The sequence below is a fragment of the Ictalurus punctatus genome, chromosome 1, assembly GCF_001660625.3.
Source record: "Ictalurus punctatus breed USDA103 chromosome 1, Coco_2.0, whole genome shotgun sequence".
In the NCBI taxonomy this organism is placed as follows: Eukaryota; Metazoa; Chordata; class Actinopteri; order Siluriformes; family Ictaluridae; genus Ictalurus; species Ictalurus punctatus.
Genome location: NC_030416.2, coordinates 3,184,421 through 3,205,971, shown reverse-complemented (window position 1 = coordinate 3,205,971; position 21,551 = coordinate 3,184,421). Strand labels below are relative to the sequence as shown.

At 36.8% G+C, this 21,551-nt stretch overlaps 1 protein-coding gene across 2 annotated transcripts; it reads left to right on the top strand.

Annotated features, from left to right (window-relative positions):
• The first annotated feature begins 1,567 nt into the window (after positions 1-1,567).
• On the top strand, positions 1,568-9,579 carry ccr10 (chemokine (C-C motif) receptor 10). Of its 2 annotated transcripts, none has more exons than XM_017465843.3 (3): positions 1,568-2,372; positions 7,469-7,548; positions 7,969-9,579. In XM_017465843.3, the coding sequence occupies exons 2-3, from the start codon at positions 7,473-7,475 to the stop codon at positions 9,171-9,173; spliced, it is 1,281 nt and encodes a 426-aa protein (XP_017321332.1). In that variant the 5' UTR covers positions 1,568-2,372; positions 7,469-7,472; the 3' UTR covers positions 9,174-9,579. The 2 variants fall into 2 exon arrangements, with proteins under 2 accessions (XP_017321332.1, XP_017321326.1); XM_017465837.3 differs by lacking the exon at positions 1,568-2,372 and adding an exon at positions 4,124-6,469.
• Positions 9,580-21,551: the final 11,972 nt, after the last annotated feature.

Sequence of the window (21,551 nt, the reverse complement as noted above, 5' to 3'; positions counted from 1 at the left end):
GCGGGGTTTTTCTACTTTTCTTACCACAGTCTCTCACTTGGTTCAAACTATTTTTTTCAGTACTTGCATTACAGTCAATCTTATTGAACAACTGTTTGTATATTTTGGGGATTTTCATTTTCAGCATGTGTACAGTAAGTCGTCTGGGATAGAAGTGTCTACCTAGAGTAAAAATTTGTAAGAAATTTCTACCGATAACATCGGCATGGCTTTCATGACGCACGCTCTACAAACATGGCTTTTTTTGGGTCAGGGCAGAGATTTGACTTTATTCACAGTTTTTTGTGGTTATCAGGTTTGCCTTGCACCTTCGTGTTTGGCAGTTCAAATCCCATCTCCACGCTGTGTGCGTGGAATTTGCACGTTCTCCCTGTGCTTTGGGGGTTTCCTCCCAGTACTCTGTTTTCCTCCCACAGTCCAAAAGCATGCTATGTAGGCTAATTAGCATTTCCAAAATGTCCATAGTGGTTGGATGGGTAACAACGCCCAGCTGCCACTTTATTAGGACACATGCGCGCATGCAATTATCCGGTCAGCTCATGATCAAATACTTTAGTTAAAGATTAAAATGAGAAAAAAAGAAGTGATCTCACTGACTTGGCATTGTTGTGGTTTGTTTTCAGAAGTTGTTTTTTTTTTACATAACTGCTGACCTTCTGATATTTCGTGCAAACTGACACTCGAGAGTTTACACAGAACATTGTGCGAAGACACAAACAAAACAAAACAAAAAACAGCCGCAGTTCTGCAGGTGGAAACCCCCCCGTGAGAGACGACAGAGAACAAGGGACGGAACTGGCACGAAGGTTATGGTAACTCTGATAACCACTCTTTACAACCATGGTGAGAAGAAAAACATCTCCGAATGAACAACACACCAATCGAACAGATTTACAGAGGGTTCTCAAGAGCAGAAATCTGATGTTGAAGATCGATGCGTCAAACCTTACTTGTGAACATATAAACACAGTGACATCTTCATCTGAAATGCACTGCAGTAACAATCTGATGTACAACTGGACTGCGACTCCAAATGACTGAGGAAATACAAAACTGTTGTCGTGTTTTTGCCTCGTGATTAGTTTAAGGTTTATCTTCCCAGCCTTCAGTCAAGCATACCATAACATTCTACTGACCGTCTGCGCATTTGCATTCACATTTTATATTTGTGCATTTGGAATTTGACGTTCGAAGTGATTGTGAGCACGCAGGCCAAGCGAAGATCCAGACAATTACGATGTAAGTTATAACCAGAAATGAACGAGTGCAAGAACAAGGAGAACCATACTAAACACACTAAACATCATGACTGGTGTAAATACTAATACTTTGTCCTTGATTTTTTTGCTGTAATTGCACGTCATGAAGAGGTTTGTCCATCTTATACCACAGCAATTTGACAAAAACAAAACATCACAGTTTTTTTTATGTTGTAGAAACTTTGCGAGACAGGTTATTTCCTCTTAACACTTGCACTATATATATATATATATATATATATATATATATATATATATATATATATATATATATATATATATATATATAAATCAAGTCTTTTCCCCCCTCTCTCCATCTTGAAACAAAACATAAAGTTTTAACATTTTTAACTCTGACTGCTGACACTGGAGACTCCTTCCAGAAAAATTAAACATCTCACAAGATCAACAACCATATCAAAAAACAACGTTTATGTGGATTACTATACTGTACTATACATTACTATAGAAATGATAACATGCTAGAATGAGCACATTAATAATAACAATAACCAGTCACATTTAATAGACCATTTTAGAACATTCTAGTTGAGTCATTTCCGATTCTTTCAACTTGTTGCCTGTTCGTTTTAATCTGCGAATGTCTTTTCAGATTGCAAATGCCGTCATATTTGACACATACTGTATTACCCTTTCATTCATCAACCACAGATTATTTTCACAACTTAAGCATCATAGCTTGAGATTCTTCCTCTCTTCTTCTTCTTCTTCTTCTTCTTCTTCTTCTTCTTCTTAATATTTTTGTCTCTATTATTTGAGACACTGCATTCAAGTCAGCCTTTATACTGTATTTACACAGATCATGACCTTGCGACCTACCTAACCTCTCATTGGTGCCACCTCAAAACTGAAAAACAACTTGAGAAAGCTGTTTGACGCTGTGTGTTTCCGTACACTCGGGGTGTGTTTGATGCCACAGTGTTGTGTACTCTTTTTTTTCTCACAAATCCACGACCAGAGAGCTTATGTGAAAATCAGCTGTCTAATATAAGCACATGGGGTTAGAACGAGTGTGCCAAAACCATCACACAAACCCACACATACACTTTCTCATAATACTACAGCACTGTTGATCCCTGTGCACCAGGACAGGTAAGACAAACCAGTCTGCATAGCAAAAACAATGTAGTATAGAATTTAATATAATTGTTGCCTCTTTATACAGCTTTAGATAACGTGATATGTTTTGAAATGTTTTCAACAATTTCGGTTCTATCCTTGTGCATGCATTTGTTCTTGGAAAATGGAGAGCATTACATATTTACATAGTCAGTAGTCATGAGGGATATTTTCCATGTTACGTCCATGTTAAATTATGAACTATATCTTTATCTTTGTCTACTCTTCACTGCAGTGCATTATTGAGATATTAGATATTAGAATGAAAAATTAAGTAAATCAAGTTGACAAGTCACGTTTTTTTTTCTTTTTCTTTTTTTTTAAAAAAAATACCAGGATGCCGTTTTTCCTGAATTAGCTCATTTTAATGCATTTCCTTTTAAATGTTAATACAATTTTTGTTGTTTAAATAAACAAATAAAAACCCATCCTGCATTTGAATACGAAAAAAGATAAATGCACAAGCATTTTAAATTCGTCTTGCCTCAACTTCACTTTTTTAAAAGGTTTGTGTCATTGGATTTAAAAAAAAATTTTTTTTTTTAAAGAATTTAATTCAATTGATTGTTTTCCTAGAAGTGTTTTATTTTACTAAAACCACAGCAATATGCTCATGACATATTTTTTTATTATTATTATTGGTTCAAGAATATCATGTTTCACAGAAAATCCGTGAAACAAGTTAGTGCCTGTTATCACTTGTGAAAAAAAAAAAATCGGGTTCCATACCTGGAGAACCTGAAGTACAGGTCATTTAATTATTTTTTAAATATTATATCTTGGCCTACTGAAAACCCCCCCAGCTTATTTAAACATTTTTAAAAGGACATTTATAATACATAGTTTGTTAATACCTTGGACATATACCTAAAACCAAATTAAGTAAGGAAGTAGGAAGCAAGCAAGTAAATAAGTAAAAACTTGTTAAAATATATTTTTTAAAAAAATACTTGAATTAGTTCACATTTGGAATAATAGGCCTACTAAACTGATCATTTAAAGACAATATGGCTTGTATATTATGCTTGTAATGCATGTGTGCATTTGAATCAACAGACTATTAAAATGACACTAAGCAGGCCTAGCCATGCAAAATAATATCATACACCATTATAATGTTAATATTGTAGATTTGGACATTCTCAGCTGATTGAACAGAACTGCTGATGGAACAAGGACCACGGACCAGGCTGTAAAATACGGTGGTGAATACAGCCAAAAGCCTTTAAAGCACAAAATAAGTCATTTATTTGATTGTATATGTTTATTTCTATATGAATGCATGGTTTATAATCACATTTAGAGTCATTTAATGCCTCATTTCAAATGTGCACACAGTTATAATGGAGATCTTTAAGAATTCATTTTATCTTATTGTTTTACAACCCCCCAAACTTATTTTATACTTCGGAACACATTTGGAATGGAATATATTTAGACATTAAGTAGGCCTAGATTAGATTACGAAGTCATACTACAAAAATAAATAAATAAAAATAAATAAATAAACAAATAAAACGTTATCTGTTATCCACAAGAATAAACCACTCAAAAATGTTTGCAGTATATTTTCGAATTGTATTTCGAATGTGTGTGTGTGTATATATATATATATATATATATATATATATATATATATATATATATATATATATACACACACACACACACACACACACACACACACATAAAATAACTATAATAGTTAGTCATTATAACTTACCAAACTGATGTAGGTTATAAACTTAATATTTCGGTAAATTTACAGATCATTTTTAATCCCTTTGTCACGCCAGATATCTTCATATTCATCAAATTAAGAGCCTTTACTTGTCAAGTGTGCTGGCTTTCCACCCGGATTGGGCGCGCGCTCAGTTACAAAGCTCCTACAGCCTATATAATAAATCCTTTTCAGTAAATATTTTTCGTTATCAGAGCATCGCTGCTGTTTATTTCCGATCAAATGAGACAGTTTTTTAGTTTTCAGACGTCTCTTAAGGAGGCTCTGGCACGCAATATGACTGAAAACGCGAGAGTTAATCATCTCGAGAGGAGTTCTCACATCAGCGGCTGCACGCGATGCGTGTCCTTATGAGTCCAATATCCGAGCCCACGCGCTCAGCTCAGCTAGGATTTCGTGCAAGTGAAAACCGCGAGAAACACCTGAAAAGTACGGTGACTGTTTGTTTTGACGGTTACCATGGCGATATTATGTCTTCCTCTTAAATTATTTGACTAAACTGGGGTAAAAAGCAGACAAAACAGTGACATGCGGCTGTTTTTGAAGGGGCGCGTGCGCACACACCTGTGCATTCATCTGAAAAAGCATAGGTTGAGGGACATTTCTGTTTTTTCTTCTTCTTCTTTTTTAAATGGTATTTTAAATCCTGATCAAAAACGGCCCAATGCAACCCGTTCTTGTCCTGCAAACATAAACATAAAGTGCTTTTCCATGTCATTGTCGGTGGTACCATCATGGGTACATCTTTTTGTGCCTTTTGGATGGATCTTTTACCTGGGAAGGTACAAGCATCCAAAATGCATACTCTTGGACAAGCGGAATCTTTAGCCAGTTGTGCAGTCAATATAGTTTGGTTCCATCATCATCATCAGATGAAGAAAAGAAAAGAATATATAGTATGGGCTTATTCTGTTTGGACAAACTGTTTGTGGACACCTGTATATACCTATAATGTATGTAGGCCTTCCACGAGATGGAAGCACACAAACGTATAAGATGTCATTGTACGCTGTAGCATTACAGTTTCCATTTACTGGAACTAAGAGGCCGAAACCTGTTCCAATTTGACAATGCCCCTGTGCACAAAGCGAACACCATGAAGACATGGTTTGCCAAGATCAACGTGAAAGAACCCCCCTTCACTCGACCTCACTAATTCTCTCGTGGCTGAATGGGCAAATCTCCACAGCCACAAATCTCCAAACATCCCAAACCAGGGATGTTTAAAAAAAACATAAGGGTGTGATGGTGGGGTGTCCACAAACTTTTGGACATATGGCGTATATTATATATTTATTGATATGCACATTTGATATGCCTCACTATCATCCAGCTCCAAACGTCTGTCTTATAAAATGAAAAAAGAAAAAGAAAAAATCTATACATTAACATTTGTGCTAGAAAAAGGTGTTATAGGATAAATTGAAATGTCCATAATTCTACAAATCCCCAAAAGTTGTACAATTTGTCATCCTTTTAAATAAAATTAAAAAAAGCACTGAAATTTGTTAAAAAATTTTAAATAAAAGGAACTCTAGAAAGTTCTTTCCTAACTGACTTCCTTTTTTTTCTTTTATCTAATTTCTTGCATGCTTCTCAACACCAATAGCAAAACCTCAGCTCTTGATTTTGTTCACAAACTACCTTAGGGTAAAATCCCTGTCCACTTAAGACAGTCTGTCTGTAACTGATTCATAAAACTGTGAGGATTCTTGACAAACATGACTCATAACTACAGGTGGGGGGGTTATGGGGGGGAGACCACACCAAAACCTACACCACTTTCTAAGCTACAGTACTCATCCCTTAGTTCATAGGGATGGCGTTTTTCCTCAAACTACACTAAGCTTGCCTTTGTACAAGGTACATATGGCAAACCATTTTTCTCCTACCATCGCTAATCATCTTCTGCTTGTCTGGCTTGCTGAATTTGCTGCCATTTATGAACAGCCACTGACTTCCCAAGCTTCAGGTTCCTAAACTCATGGCACCCATACAGGTCACCACACTCGCTTCTACAGATCTCAGTATTGTTTTACAAGACAATCCCATCCCAAGATCACATCCCTTGGATACTTGGATTTGGTATTGCTGAATCTTGTTCTAGCTGTCCCAACTACCGTGTTCCATCTGGCACCAGTGGACTCCTCAAATTCCTGTCTACCCTAGCCACCAAAGCTACTGACCTCAGGTACCACCCTGCTCACTGCTGAACCGGATATATTTTGCTCAGAGCAGGGCCGTAACCACCACAGACACTGAAGGGGACACATCCCACCCAATAATCAGATACGGATAATAAGATGAAAGGCCTGCCCAGGGGTAGAGAGTGAGTAAACCTGAAATATAACAAACCTTCTAATGTAACTTGTTTTTGTATTGTAATACACACTGACCTTACTGTCTTGCATTGTATATATAGATATTTGGGCCTTTATTACATGGAGACCTATAAAGGACCATTACATTTGTGACCCCTCCCCCACCAAATGGTTTTGTCCCCCCAAATGTTCAGGATGTGGTTATGGCCTTAGTTCAGGACTGACAACTTTCTGTTCAGTAACTTAATGCCTTAACCACAGACCTTTGCTTGCAAGTATAGCCAGAAGATTTTTAAACACCCTAGCTGCTAGATCTTACTAAACATCTATGGTCTATGCTTTGGAAGTTCTGACCATCTCTCTAGAAACTCCTTCCAGGACATCCTTTCCTCAAGCCAAGGTTGACCACTATGCTCTTGTGTCAATAAGTTTGGTTGGCCTCCTTCGATGCTGTTGTTCTCCTGAGTCAAATCAACTATGCAATATGCACAATTCCACAAGGGTGTTCATAATTTTCCACCTTCTGACCGTTGCTTGCATTGAGGAAAAATGTTTGCCAGGACAACACGTACCTTGTTAAAATTCAAAGTTTGGCTTGAATTTGGCTTCCTGCTCTTCAGAATTGCAACGCCACCACCTTCTTTTACCAGGATGTGCTGTCCTTGCCTAAACTCGCAACTCTTATCAGATAGTACTCTGTACATTGGTTTTATTTATGCAGCAGTTGTTACTTTGCTTCCTGCTGAATTCAATCCCTTGCTTCTTGAATCTTGTGGGAACTGCTCTTTCATTATCTCCGCACTTGTAGGCATGACAGGCTGAGTAGACATCTAATAATCATGAGTAGATCATTGTCAAATAAATAATGTGCAAGTTTGAATGAGCACCATAAGGTGACCTGCCAAATTGGTGTGGTTTTCAGTGCATTATGTGTTATTGATGCTACTGATAATTATGATGCTGATTAATTAATTAACAAATGATACAATTCTCTCTCTCTGTTTTAGAGCAATGGATGAAAACAGAACCTCTTGTACCTCCATCCCAGACTATCCCAGCACAGACTTTGATTATGACAACTGCACAGGTGACTACAAGCTTGACAAAATAATATTAATAATGCTATTATCTTTTGTGGCCAGCAGGGGACAGCAGTTTACTCTCAATCAGAATATGTTTATATACATACTTTGTGTTTACCATGATGTTGCATTTTGATAGTTTTATGAATGATCTGTTTTTGTTTTGTGTATAGTGCTGAACTGTAAAGAAATTAGGACCTGGTCGCTGATTCCATTTAGTCAGTCTTCATTTAGTATTCTGTAGTAGTACTTGGCTTTGTTTTTTGCTTTGTTTTGAAATGCCTATATTGATCAGTGCATTTCTACATCAGTCTTTTTCTACATCAGAAGAGTTAAAGAGATAGGATTTTAGAAATAATTTGATTATCTCAAATGAGAGATTATTATTTTGGTAATCAAACTCTTTCTTTATCACTACAATACAGGCAACTATTCGAACTATTCGGATATCGGCATTGAGATGTGTGAGCCAGATAAAAGGCAAGAGTTGACCATCATGGTTGTCCAGAACACGGTCTTCCTCATCGCCTTCGTCCTTGGTTTAATTGGGAATAGTTTGGTGATTGCCACATTCGCCATGTATCGTCGCCTCCGTCTGAGGTGCATGACCGACGTCTTCCTCTTCTATCTTGCCATTTCTGACCTGCTGCTGCTCCTGACTTTGCCACTGGAAGCCAGTGAAACCTTCATTGGCTTCTGGGCATTAGGAAACGTGATGTGCAAGCTAAACTATGGCCTCTGTGCCATTAACACTTACGGTGGCTTGTTGTTGTTAGCGTGCATCAGCATAGACCGCTACCTGCTTGTAGTACGAGCCAGGACCGCTCAGGCGCTACGTCAAAGTATGCTATGCTACAGTATATTGTCTGCGATTGCCGTGGCAGTGACCTCTATCGTCCTCAGCCTGCCAGAGCTCTTGTTCACTTCTGTGAATGAAAGTTCGTTGAGGTGTGAGTACGTAGGGTACGAGGGTGACAAGGGGAAGGTGAAGATGTGTGCACGTGTGGCAAAGATTACAGGTTTCTGCGTGCCGTGTATTGCCATGCTGGTGTGTTACAGCACCATCGGCCATGTGTTGATGCAGGGCCGGGGAAAATGCTTTCGCAGACAGAAGACACTGCGACTCATAGTAGCACTGATAGTGCTCTTCCTGTTGTTTCAGCTTCCATACGCCATGGTGCTGTCTTTCCGATTGTTCACATCCAATTATTCATGTAAAACGTGGTCTGACATTCACCTGGCCGAGGACGTCACCCGCAGTCTTGCTTATGTCCGTTGCTGCCTCAATCCACTGCTCTATGCTCTTGTGGGAGTAAGATTCCGGGGTGATGTGATGAGGTTGCTCCATGATTGTGATTGCATCTGTTCTTGTCTGTCACATATAACACCAAACCTGAACTATGGAAGCTCAATGAGTGCCTCGTCTCCTCCTCCTACTAGTATGATAATGCCCTTCTCTGATGTTTATTCACCTAAAATCATACCTGACAATGCCAAGATCGAAAATCCTGAAGGTATGCCACAGGCTGAGGACAAAGAGTCATATCCACCCAACATATTTTTCCCTTCTACTTTCCCAAACTCACAGAAACCTGGGGACATTATTTTTTCAACCTATACCTGCCAGTGAACTCTTCTTTTTGACTATATGTAACTTTTTGTATAGGCTATGTAAATAATAAAACTCATTGGGGTATGTTCTTTTAGGGAAATAATCAATCAATGACATGGTGTTACTGTTTCTACCATGAAGTTGATTATTTTCCTATAACAGCACATCTCCAAGTGTTTTATACCACAGCAATGCGTCAATGTTCGCAAGACAATTTAATTCTTATAAAGTTTATCTTGTGTTATAACCGCTATAAGCCTTCATTCTTTCATCAACTTGTCACTGTCATGTTAGAGCTCTCTGTCGCCAAGACTCTCCCATGGCAGAAAACTGTTATGTTATGGGCTGACACTGGAGACTCCTTCCATAAATGTCACCTTGCACAAAACACACACACACACACACACACACACACACACACACACACACACACATATATATATATATATATATATATATATATATATATATGGCTAAAATCATCAATCATACAAGTCCATGAGTAAGTTTTTTAATATAGGAACGATAAGCACATTCATATAAACTTGTCAGATCTAATGTCTAATGTCAGAGCTGCTGTTATAGGAAATGAATCAACACTTTCAGACCAATCAGAATTGACTCCCGAGCCATTGTGGTATAAAACATTTTAGCAGAGATCGTGTTTGTTTCTTCCATTGTAAAAAAGTTATTAAAATTTAATACATCATTTATTTTCCTTTATAGAGTGGAAAACTGTAATATAAAAAGGTCTAGTTAATTGTCATACATTTCAGCCTTATCTCTAATATTTAATGCAGCTTTTTACATTTTTTAAAATTCATCTTTTTAAGTTGAGCCCAGATGTAATACTGCTATTACTTATTAATGTTGTAGCCTAATAATTCAGAGTGAGTGGTGAACATGCTTCTTGTAAATGGTTCTGGAATGAGTTGTCATTTAGAATGAATTTAAAACCATTAAAACACACATGCTATACAAATACATCTGTATCTTCTTTTTTTTTGTTGTTTAAATAAGGAACCAAGAAATGTAGTTCTCTTTAAATAAAACCTCATACTGCTTTCCCTAATTAGCCAACAATTCTGCCTGCTGCATTTGTGAAATGCTATAAGCCAATTAACAAAGAAATAAAAGCACTGCTTGTGGTTTCAAGGGTCAAATGTAGTGTTATCCCAGTCCAGTTTGTAGTTTGTAGTTCAAGTTGTCACAAGGAGATTCACAGAAACCCAGATATAGATTTAGATCTCTGATGAGCAAGCCATAAGCGAATGGCAAGGAAAAACTCCATGAGAAGAAAGAAACCTTTAGAGGAACTACACAAAGGGAACTGTTTAGGTGACACCCGATAGTGGGATTATAAACCATTACAGTAGACAGGTTTTAGTGAAGACACACAGTACTAAGTAAGAACAGTAGAGGGCATAACTGCACCAATTGCACCAACAATAATGTCATGTATGCTATGTATTTTACACTGGAAAACTGTAAACCCCATCAACAAACATTCTCATACTCATCAACATATTAAACATATTCAAATACTAGGCTTAAATGTGTACAATAATATTTTGGCTATTTAATGGAGACAAACAGCAGTTTATTCTTGAAATGTCCACTGACAGAAAACATTAGGTCCAAGCTGACACCATTTATAGCTCAATTATGCATATATTGAAACCTGGATAAAACCCCAATTAACTCAAGTGAAGGGTATGTATGTAGTGCCTGAAAATTTTACATTTCTGTCAGGAAATGTGTCAGAAATGTATTCAACAATTGTTAACTAATAAATAAGTATTAGTTTCACATTCAAGAAGGGAATCTATTTTAATGCGCTACTAATTTAAATATAATGGTAGTCATATTTCTGTTGGAGGATGCATAGGCCCAAACCTTGTTTCTTCAACTAATAAAAAATCCCCCAGATATTTGTTTTTGGTCATTTCCAAACTGAAAAAGTCACAGTTTGGCGATTATTTCAGAGAAGAAAGATTCATAACAAATGGTATCTATATCAAATGCAAAGAAATTCCCATCCATCCATCAATCCATCTTCCATACCGCTTATCCTACACAGGGTCGCAGGGAAGCCTGGAGCCTATATGCAAAGTAATTATTAACCATATTTAGTGGTTATGCTAAAAATGATAGAAACCCCCCTCCCAAGTGTATTTTGAACTACAACCTATATGGTAAGTTAAAAACCCAAAGAAACCTTAGAAGAACCCTTTTCTCAGAGTGTTATTGACGTCTGAATTCAGACACTAAACAGAAATGATAAATTACTGCAGTCTTCCTTACATCACAGACCCATGCCAAGAGAACTTCTTCAGTTTGAATGTATTTGTCTAACATGTAAACCGTATCGTCCGTCTTCCACAAAAGGTATCCAACATTTCAGATGTTTTGGGGGGTTCCTTTCCACCATCCTGCCAGTGATGGAGCACTACATCTAGCCAAATTTTCCGAATAATCCTACCTTGACTTGACTATGAAGTGAAAGTTTGGAAATATGGCTTTCCTGCAACACCAGGATAGAGCACCAAAAAAACAAATACAATTTAAATGGGTTCATTTTTTCCCATAAAAGTATTCAGATTGCATACAAGTAATAAGACTATTTTAATTCATTACTTGGAAATACTGTATGTCAAATGCAGGTTTTTAACATTCATTTCTGTACTTCAGAGCCAATCAGATTTGCTAGTTATAGTTCATTCTTTTTCACTAGTATGATTAATACAGTCATTTTTGTTGCTTCCTTCCTAGTCCTGTTTGTTAGTTGCATTGTGGGACTAATTTTGAGAGAGATTACCCTTGGTGTGAGTGACAAAGAAATGGAAAAAACTGAGAAAGCAAAGCGCGACATAAGATAAAGAGAGCACAGGAAAAGGAAACCGCCTGCAGCAACCTTCAAAATGTGCATGCTTCTCAGTACTTCCTACAATTTGTCATGTTTTTTCAGCTCTGTCAGCACTTGAAGTTAAAAAAAAGAAAAAAAAAAAAAAAAGAATAGGTACCAGTATTCCCCTGGTCTGCATGTTAGTTATATATATATATATATATATATATATATATATATATATATATATATATATATATATATATTAAGGATTGGTATTGTTGTCGACCTCATATAATGTAGATATTATGATACATCATTGTATAGTCCAAAGTATCATATACTTTTCACACATTCCATCTACAGGGGCAAAAATCCAACTGGCTTGACTGTAGCCTCATATATCATTGGCTAACTAATTTTTCCGGAAGCCAGTTCTAATTGGCTGCCTGCCGCTGTGGTTGACTCAACAAGATGGCTGATCAACGGGAGGTAGGGATGGGGAAATGAAACCTCATAAAGCACTGAGGCTTTCCCCTGACTGTTCCAGGAAAAGATTCAATGCTTCGAGAGTGTCGAAAACAGCGCCATCTGGTGGTTAGTAAAAAAAAAAAAGCAGCCAAAAGCCTGTGGAAGAAGCTCCGTCTTATGAAGCCACCTAACACTCCGCATGTAATTTAATGTTATGGGCACAAATAAAAGCCTAACACGTGTGTGTGTTGAATTTCTCCCTGAGATTAATTCATTTACCCATTAAAGTGTGTCGATAAATGAATATAATTCAATGTGATGTAACAGAAGAATAATCTACACATAGCCTATATCAGTGGTTTTCAAAGTGGGGGCTGCGGCCCCCTTGGGGGCCGCCAGGGGGCGCCCGGGGGCCTCAACAATTTGGTGTGCCCATCCCGCCCACTAGTATGTTTTCTTTTTCTCACTCTCAGACAACCACACACACACAGTCCATTCCTAATGGAATGTAATGTAAAGATGTAAGATGTAATTATTAATTTAAAAAAGGGGATATATTCCGAAGTCTGTATTTTTAATGTGTTTTAAAGACATCTTGCAAAAGGGGGGCCTTGGTCAAATGTTAATGCCATTTGGGGGGCCTTGCCCTGGAAAAGTCTGGAAACCCCTGGCCTATATGACTAACAGAGTTGCATATGGAAAGTATTTTGCCTGAAATTATTTGTATTCTTCATATTACTTGTATGACTGGGTATTTAAAAATGTGATTGAACAAGTTTGAATGAAAATCATTCATTTTGTTATGGACAAATTATAATAAACAAAAAAAGGCCTGAAATATTTCACTTTATGTGTAATGAATCTAGAATCTAGTTCCACTTTTTGAACTTTTTCACGATATTATATATATATTTTTTATATATATAGATGCACCGGTATATGATATATACATTTGATATTTCCTAAATAATATTTGTAATGTCATATGTATAAAATAAAAATATTGCAATGTTGTTATTTGCTTTTTATTTATATAAGAGAAATACCTGATGTTTTCAGCAATGTCAGGCATGCTGTCAACTCGTAGTCTTCACTGTTCGCAACTTTGGCGAGAAGTCTCGCAGGTGTAAGGTTACTACGGTTATATGTCAATGATGGCAGAGGATCAGGGTGTGCAGGTGAGGGGGTGTCGGGCCGGCCGTCAATGAAGTGCTGGAGTTTAATGACAGAGGAATGGACTTAGTCATCCTAAATTACGTCTTAAGTAACTTAAAAGGAAATTCATACAGTACAGAACAGAATGCAGAAATTTCAGGCAAAACTGCTTTAGGCTCTCTAATACTTGGCTAACTGTTAGCCATCCTAGTAACGTTAGGCTTTTAACAATACATTTCTCTGGTTATGACAACTTGGAAAACATGTACAAAATAAAACAAGGTTTGTGCTACACAGTTAAAAGGGTGCAGTATATATAACTGTGCTACCTTTGAACACATACAGTAGATGTATTTGGCTGTGGAATGATTTCTCAGCTTGTCCAAACGCTGATGAGGCTGTCCACACAAATGTATCCATTTCTCCAGGTTTCTGGCAGGTTTATGGAACGGGTGAAACTGTATATTGCCCAGCCTATCTGGGTACCTGCTGTCTCAGACAAGCACCTTTTCACCATTTTTGAAGTTCACAGATGTAAGTCTACTACCATGGTTTGTTTGTCAGACAAAATGGTGCATAGCAACGGGGGGGCATATAATATTTTGATTGGTCAGATCGTGTGTCAATGACTACGTTTACATGGACAGCAATAATCTAATTATTGACCTTAATCTAAGTAAGGTAATAATGTGACTAAGGTGTTTACATGAGTCGCTTTTAGAATACTCCAGTCATGTACCCGTTTTACATGTTATTGATCATAATCAGATTAAGAGCCCGCGTCATTACGTCACCGCGCCACGCCGTCCGACGTCCCTCCAGAATTTCACGTATAACACACAGTTCGTCCTCGTTATGGTACCATATACAGTTTTGGGTGTTTTTATTTAAATTTTTTACGAACGCTTCAAGTGCGGTTAATTATTAGTCATGCTATATGTGCAAATAGACGACTGCTTGAAGCCGTGACCTGCGTCTCAAATCGCATACTTACCTACTGTATAGTAGCTGAGATGCATGTATTTTTTCCCCACTACCGGCCTATAGTAGGCAAGTATGCAGTTTGGGACACAGCCGAACTCTCTTGTTCGCCATAAAGCGTAAAACTGCCGTGTGTGATCGTGTCCTGTCGCAAAATGCGGTGAAAATGCTCACACGACGTTCATAATGTGATTAAGCTGTTTACATGTCTGTAATGCATGTCCATAATATGATTAAAACAAGAGTAATCCACCTGTCTTAATTAGATTAGAGCTTAATTAGATTATGACCATAATTAGATTAAGGTTGCTATTTACATGGTAGTTTCTTAATCAAATTATGGTCTTAATTAGATTAAGAGTGGATTATTGTTGTCCATGAAACCCCCCCCCCAAAGAATGCGTGGTTACGCCCATGGATAGAACACTTCCTGTCCATTAACAACTGGTAAAGATACCCTGTATTTACATGTATTATATTACATAATGTAGCATGTTGTGAGGGTATAAATCGAAAACTATCAATAAGTTTATTTTATTTTATTTTTTTAAATGACTATCATGAAGTATAAAGTTCACCACAGTGGCAGGTAGCCAATCAGAACTGGTTTCCGTAAGGATGAGTCAGCCAATGATATTTGAGGCTACAGTTGAACCCGCCCACTGCTTAAAAATGAAAAGTGTTGGCACGAGCAAGTCATATACAGTAGAGATACTTCCTCGCGAGTTCATCGCTTACCGCGCGTGAACATATATTTTAACTCTCACGGTTGTAATGTAATGCGCGCACGAGAGTCAATAACGCACTCGGATTTACCGGCAGATTTTTTTTTTATCGCGTGCCAGAACTTGTATTCCGCACACAGCACTGTAGATATCTTGCGCGCTCGGGTTTAAAACGAGCGCGCGAGTTCTCCTTTCCGCTCGCGAACATTTACTTTCCTCTCGTGCTTGTGATTTACCTCGGATTTTTGGCACGGATTTGCCTCCATTGAAATATAAACTTTTACAAAAGATATACCCATACGAAATATATACAAGTACAAAAAAAATCTACTTATTGATGATACCAAGCCTACTCATACAAATACAAAATATCTACTTGTTCGAGATACAAAGTCTACTCATAAGAAATATAAAGATGACTCAATTCTTGAATAAAAGCAACATTATGCAGCAATATTTGAAAAAAGTACAATCTTACAATGGTCCTTTTGTTTACAAAAACAAAGAGATTCAAGAATATTGTTCTGACTTACAACTAATGATTACAATGGAAAAACCATGCTTGATTGGAATTATAAACTCTAATTCACAGGGAATTCCTTGTGGACTTGGCTCTTACTACGCTGATGGCCATGTCTTGACTGCCTTTCATGTCCTTGAAAATACAAGAAACTCAGAAATGTTCTGCATTTTCTTTACTACGGACACTCAACTGATCTATAGAGCTTGCTCTAAAAAATCAGATCCAGATCGAGATCAGGCTTTTATTAAACTATTTGGTGATACTACTCCACTTGTTGGTGGTTTACAAAATCAGATTGGCAAAATGAATGAAACCGAAAACATCTATTTTTACACTTTAACCCCTGATGGGAATTTTTGGAAGAAGGACGGTAAAATCCTTCGTCCGAATTCAAGCATGAAGGCACAAATGTGTACTGATGAATTTATAACATCTATAGCAGGTAGAGATGGAGACAGTGGCTCACCTGTTTACAATACTAAACATCTATTGATTGGCATATATCGGGGTATCTTTACAAACCCTGGCACCCCTGAATATGGCAGCTTTTCTGAAATTTCTTAAAAAATTTCACCCTGGGTCTAAACACCAGTGTCTGTGAACAGCAAAGTGTTTGCAGTGTATGCCGGAAAAGATTCCAGACAAAACCTACGCAGACAAAAACATGCTGAAATTCCAAGTGATGATCTTAAAACGCAACGGTCCGCTTTTATCACACATTTAAACTGCACCATGGTCTTCAGATTTGTTACTTATATTTTTACTTCTCCTGGATTTTGTTGCATTGTATGACTAATTTTGAAAAAGATTACTCTTGGTGTCAGTGACAAAGTAATGGGGGGAAAAAACCTTCAAGCTCTGCATGCTTCTCAGTACTTCATTTTGTAAGCTCAGTAAATTTTTAATAAAACTAACATTGTTTTGAATCCGTCTGTCTTTTGTCATCATTGAGGTTAATATGATTTTATTCTCTTTTTAGAGAAACTTATGAAAGTATGGTTTATGTCTCATTTTGTAGATTTATTTAACTTGCCTTATATAGGTAATAGTTAAACCTTATACTTGAATTTTAATACTATTTTTTAAAAAAATTATTAGTCTGTGTGGACAGGGATCTCAATTTACAGTACAAAGATCATGAATTTAACGATGTACTCTGTAACCTACATATGTCTGCACTTCTGGAGAAATCAACTGTTCAGATAATCCCTGTGCTTGACCTCGTACCAGTGCGAACATGTGAAGCTAGCAGTGAAGTAAGCAGCAAGCCAGACACAGGTATCCTGTCTATGTTATCTATGGAGAGACATAGATTTTCTGTAGAAGATAGAATATTGATTGCATCGAGGCAAAACGAAAGAAGAAACCAAAAATCAAGAGGCCTAAAAAAGGTGAAGGACATTACATACTAGACTTTCCAGCCTTGAAAAAGCTCAACGGGTCATGAACAATGAAATGAGGACGTCAAAGCCGGGTTCATTTTTCTCAGTTTTTTCGTTGTTGTTGTTTTTGCTAGTTAAACGGTTGGTTCACTCACATTAAATATACACATGTTGTCTCACTTGTTAAATGTCATTAAATTACATCATACTGTATTGGTGTGGAGACATTTAGAGAAATGCTACATTATTACACACAAAACTATCTGCATAGCATTACCGCTAACAGAAAGCGAGAATGTATATTTTGTTTGTTCTGTGCAATTTACTAAAAAAGAAAAAGTGTGCAGGATTAAAAAGAGTTTGGTGTACTGCTATCCATTTTCAGACCACTGAGCCAACAGATGTTTGGTGCCTTGTCCTTAGGGGACTTCCATTCTTGGGATGATTCAACCCAGATGGATGTTGCATGCGAAGAGGGAAGTGACAGGAAGTAAACATGTTGCAGAGGGGGATTTTGTGACAATTAAAACAGCACTCCTTTGAACACATCTATATTTTGTCATCATTGAGGTTAATATGATTTTATTCACTTTGTAGTGAACCTGAGGAAAAGTGTAGTTTAAGTCTCATTTTACTGAATAATTGAATCTGACTTATATAGGTAATAGTTAAACCTCATATTTGAATTTTAACACTATATATAAAAAACTTTTTATTAGTCTGTGTGGATAAGGATAAGGTTTAAGGGGTTGAAAGATTTTATTGAACACCTTCATTAGATAGAAATGAAGATAGTTTTGTGAGTAAAAACAACAACCAATGATTAAAACAGGCAGAAGTGTATCAATAATTACATCATACAGGTAGTGAAGAGTAAAGACATACAGTTTCAAGTGTGTTGAAAGGATGTTATGTATGAGCATAGTGTAAATAAGAGTCCTGGGGTAAGTACAGGGCAGTCTTTATGATCATAGCAGCAGTTCCACATCTACAGTGGGTCTTGTATTATGTTAGTGTGATTTTTTTTAACACCACTGTACTAATTCAAGATAAAGATACTTTTCCTTTAGTATGTTATGTTTACATTCACAGAATTTTTTATTACAATGTTATTCTTTTGCACTACCTGACACTTCCACACTAAAACTGTGTACTGGTCGGCGCTACATGGTCTTTTACTGTGCCTATTGTCCTGTTTCAGTAGTTGCTGTACTGTTCTGTGCTGTTTGCATACATTTGCATGCACACTTTATGTAGAAATGTGAAGGTCTTATTCAGTTCTGTGTAGTCTCATGTAGTTCTATGTTGTTTTATATAATTTCTCTGTCTACTGTACTAGCTATATATGGTTGAAATGACAGAGGATTGAGTTGAAATTTTTATTACACTTCACTTAGTTAGAATTTTATGACGAATAGCCTAGGCTTGTTTTCAACTTCCCTGACTAAAAAACAACATAAAACAAAATGAAATTATTTATTTCATAAATGTAAGTGACACAAATCATGAAAAATAATTCAGAAAGCAGATCACTGGTTAGTGCATCACCTGTTTCAATTATTAGACCTAGCAAAGGTACATTTACATTATTTGGTAAAAAAGAAGTGCTTTATACTTTAGCCTCCGATATTAACCGATAAGATTAAGAATATTACATCAAGAAAACAAACAAGTAAAGGGATTTTGTAAATGCCTGGTGAAGAGGTGTCTCTCTAGTGTTGATCTGAAGACCTTTTAGTTTCTTGGCAGTTCTCCTGTTCATTCCACCACCTGTGTGCCAACACCGAGAAAAGCCTTGATGCAAATCTTCTCTTTAAACATAGGTGGATCCAGTCAGGTCATGCTAGAGGTAGGTAGGTGGGGTTTTTGCCCATTTTTGGCTTTGTAGGTGAGTATCTAGTTCTTCTTTTGCCATCTGTTAAAAGATGATTGGCTGACAACCGGTATACTGCGAATCAGTTTTATTTTCTCTGCGGCAGTCCTAACACAAGAGAAGAGGCAGTGGTGAGTGTCTTCTAAGGTTTTTGCAACTTTAATGGCCTTTTGTAAATAATGTAATTATGACGACATGCATCAGCAGTCTTAGCAGTGAGCTTCCGTTTACAATATTTTCCGTTTTAAATATTTTCTCACAGTCGTGTGCTTCACCTCTCTGTTGTCAGTTGATAATTCTCAACAGCTTTGTATTTTAGCCAGTGTTACCCGGGTTTTAAGCCGTCACACTTAAGAGTTAAAATTCAACCAAACAATGATTTCTAATGTTGTTATGCCTACACAAACCATGTGTGTATATAATATAGACTAGGCCCCACCTACTGCATGCATCACGTTCTGGCTTACTACTGGATGATCACACCTTGTCCACGCTTGCCCCACTTAAGAGTGCGATAGGATTGGTTGGCTGCATGTCTCCGGAAGTGAATCTCCAGTGCGGGGCAGATCGTTGCCGTTGCTTTGTGTGTAGTGAGAAGTGCTTTTCCTGTGTTGATTTCCCCTGTGTATGACCTTCTGCCTGTCTTTGACTTTGTTTATGCCCTGCCCTGTTACCAATCGAGTGCTACACTTGTGTATATATGTACATATTATTTTGTAAATTAGCACCCTAATAGTCACCTTTGTAAATAGTGCACTGTTATAGTGATTAGAAGGAAGTCGTGCCATTTATGTTGATTCTTCTTTTCTCGTGGTTTTGGGTTAGCTAGGGAGTGAGGGAAGAAAGTGTATTTTTGTTTACTTTTCTTGTAGAGTAGTTAGTTTTCTTTGAGTACAGTTAGAGGGTATTTTTGTTTATTATTTTGGCCTGGTCGGCTTCTGAGGAGAGACCACACTAAAAATATATATATATAAAATTTGGATTACCTATATGGGTTTAATCAACTTTGTACTCTACATAACCGTGACAACCACGGGCAAGTGCTGAACCAAATGAACGCTCATGCTGGTCAAAATTTCCAGCAAACCGATGTCAGTGACTGGTAGACAATTACGCAAAACGCCTACAAGAAATTATTTCTGCTAAAGGGGACATTACTAGCTTCTGAGGCCAAGGGTGTACTTACTTTTTCCACAGAAGAATATCACATTTATTGATATTTTTGTTGAATAAATTATTGAAAAAGCTCATTTTCTTTTGTTTAATTGCAGTGGTGTTCAAATACATCAACTTTATTAATAGGCCATGCTTCAAAGCTGATCAAATGTTTGCTCGTCCAAATATGTCAAAAATGCCAACAATTTCCATCAGGTGTCATTATTTTTCACATGAAAAAAGTTTATAAATAAATACAATGGCAGCACTAATTATCAACAAATGAAAGAAAGGTGCATAAGTAAAAACAAAACTATAAAACGAGTAAAACAGGTTATGAAACTTATAGCTACTAAGTTCCTAACTTTGCCATGTAACTAATCTGATGAAAGACTTATAAAACTTAATAAAAAAAAAACCCTATAAACCAAATTGAAATTGTTTATTGAAAGAAAAAAATTAATCAGAAAGGTCAAGGACAGATCACTGTAGTTTTTCTATCATCCGTTTCATTTACTCCGAGCTAGAGAAAGCACATTAATTCAGTGTTATTTTAATAGTGCTTTTAATAATGGACAATGTCACAAAGTGGATTATAGGAATCCTGATATAAATCAGGATAATAAATAAATAATTTCATTATTCATAATTAAAGTAAATTATTCCTAATGAGCATTCCAGAGGAGAGAGCGGTATGGAAAAAACTCCCTGATGTGAGTTCTGTGCAACTATAACATTTCCTAGGATGGTGAAGATAAAGTGGAGGTTTCATATTGACATACAGGTGCATCTGAAAAAAATCAGAATATCGTGGAAAAGTTCTTTTTTTTCCCCCTGTAATTTCATTCAAAAGTGGAACTTTCATATATTTCAGATTCATTACACGTAAAGTGAAATATTTCAAGCCTTTTTTTTGTTTGCTTTAATCTTGATTATGGCTTACAGCTCACGGAAATCAAAAATCCAGTATCTCAAAGAATTAGAATAAAGAATTTATAATAAAATGTTGACCTGAGAAGACTCTAATCAGCTAATTAACTCCAAAACACCTGCAAAGGTAAAACAGGTAATGAAACTTACAGCTACTCCTAGTCATTAAAAGTGATCCAACAACTTAGGGTTCAGTGTCTTGCCCAAGGACACTTCAGCATGTGGAGTCGTTTGGGTCAGGAATCAAACTGCCAACCCTACGATTAGTGGACAACCCACTCTACCACCAGAGCCACAGCAGCCCACAAGCTATCATAATCTATCATTATTTGACATTTTTGATCTTATTAATGAAA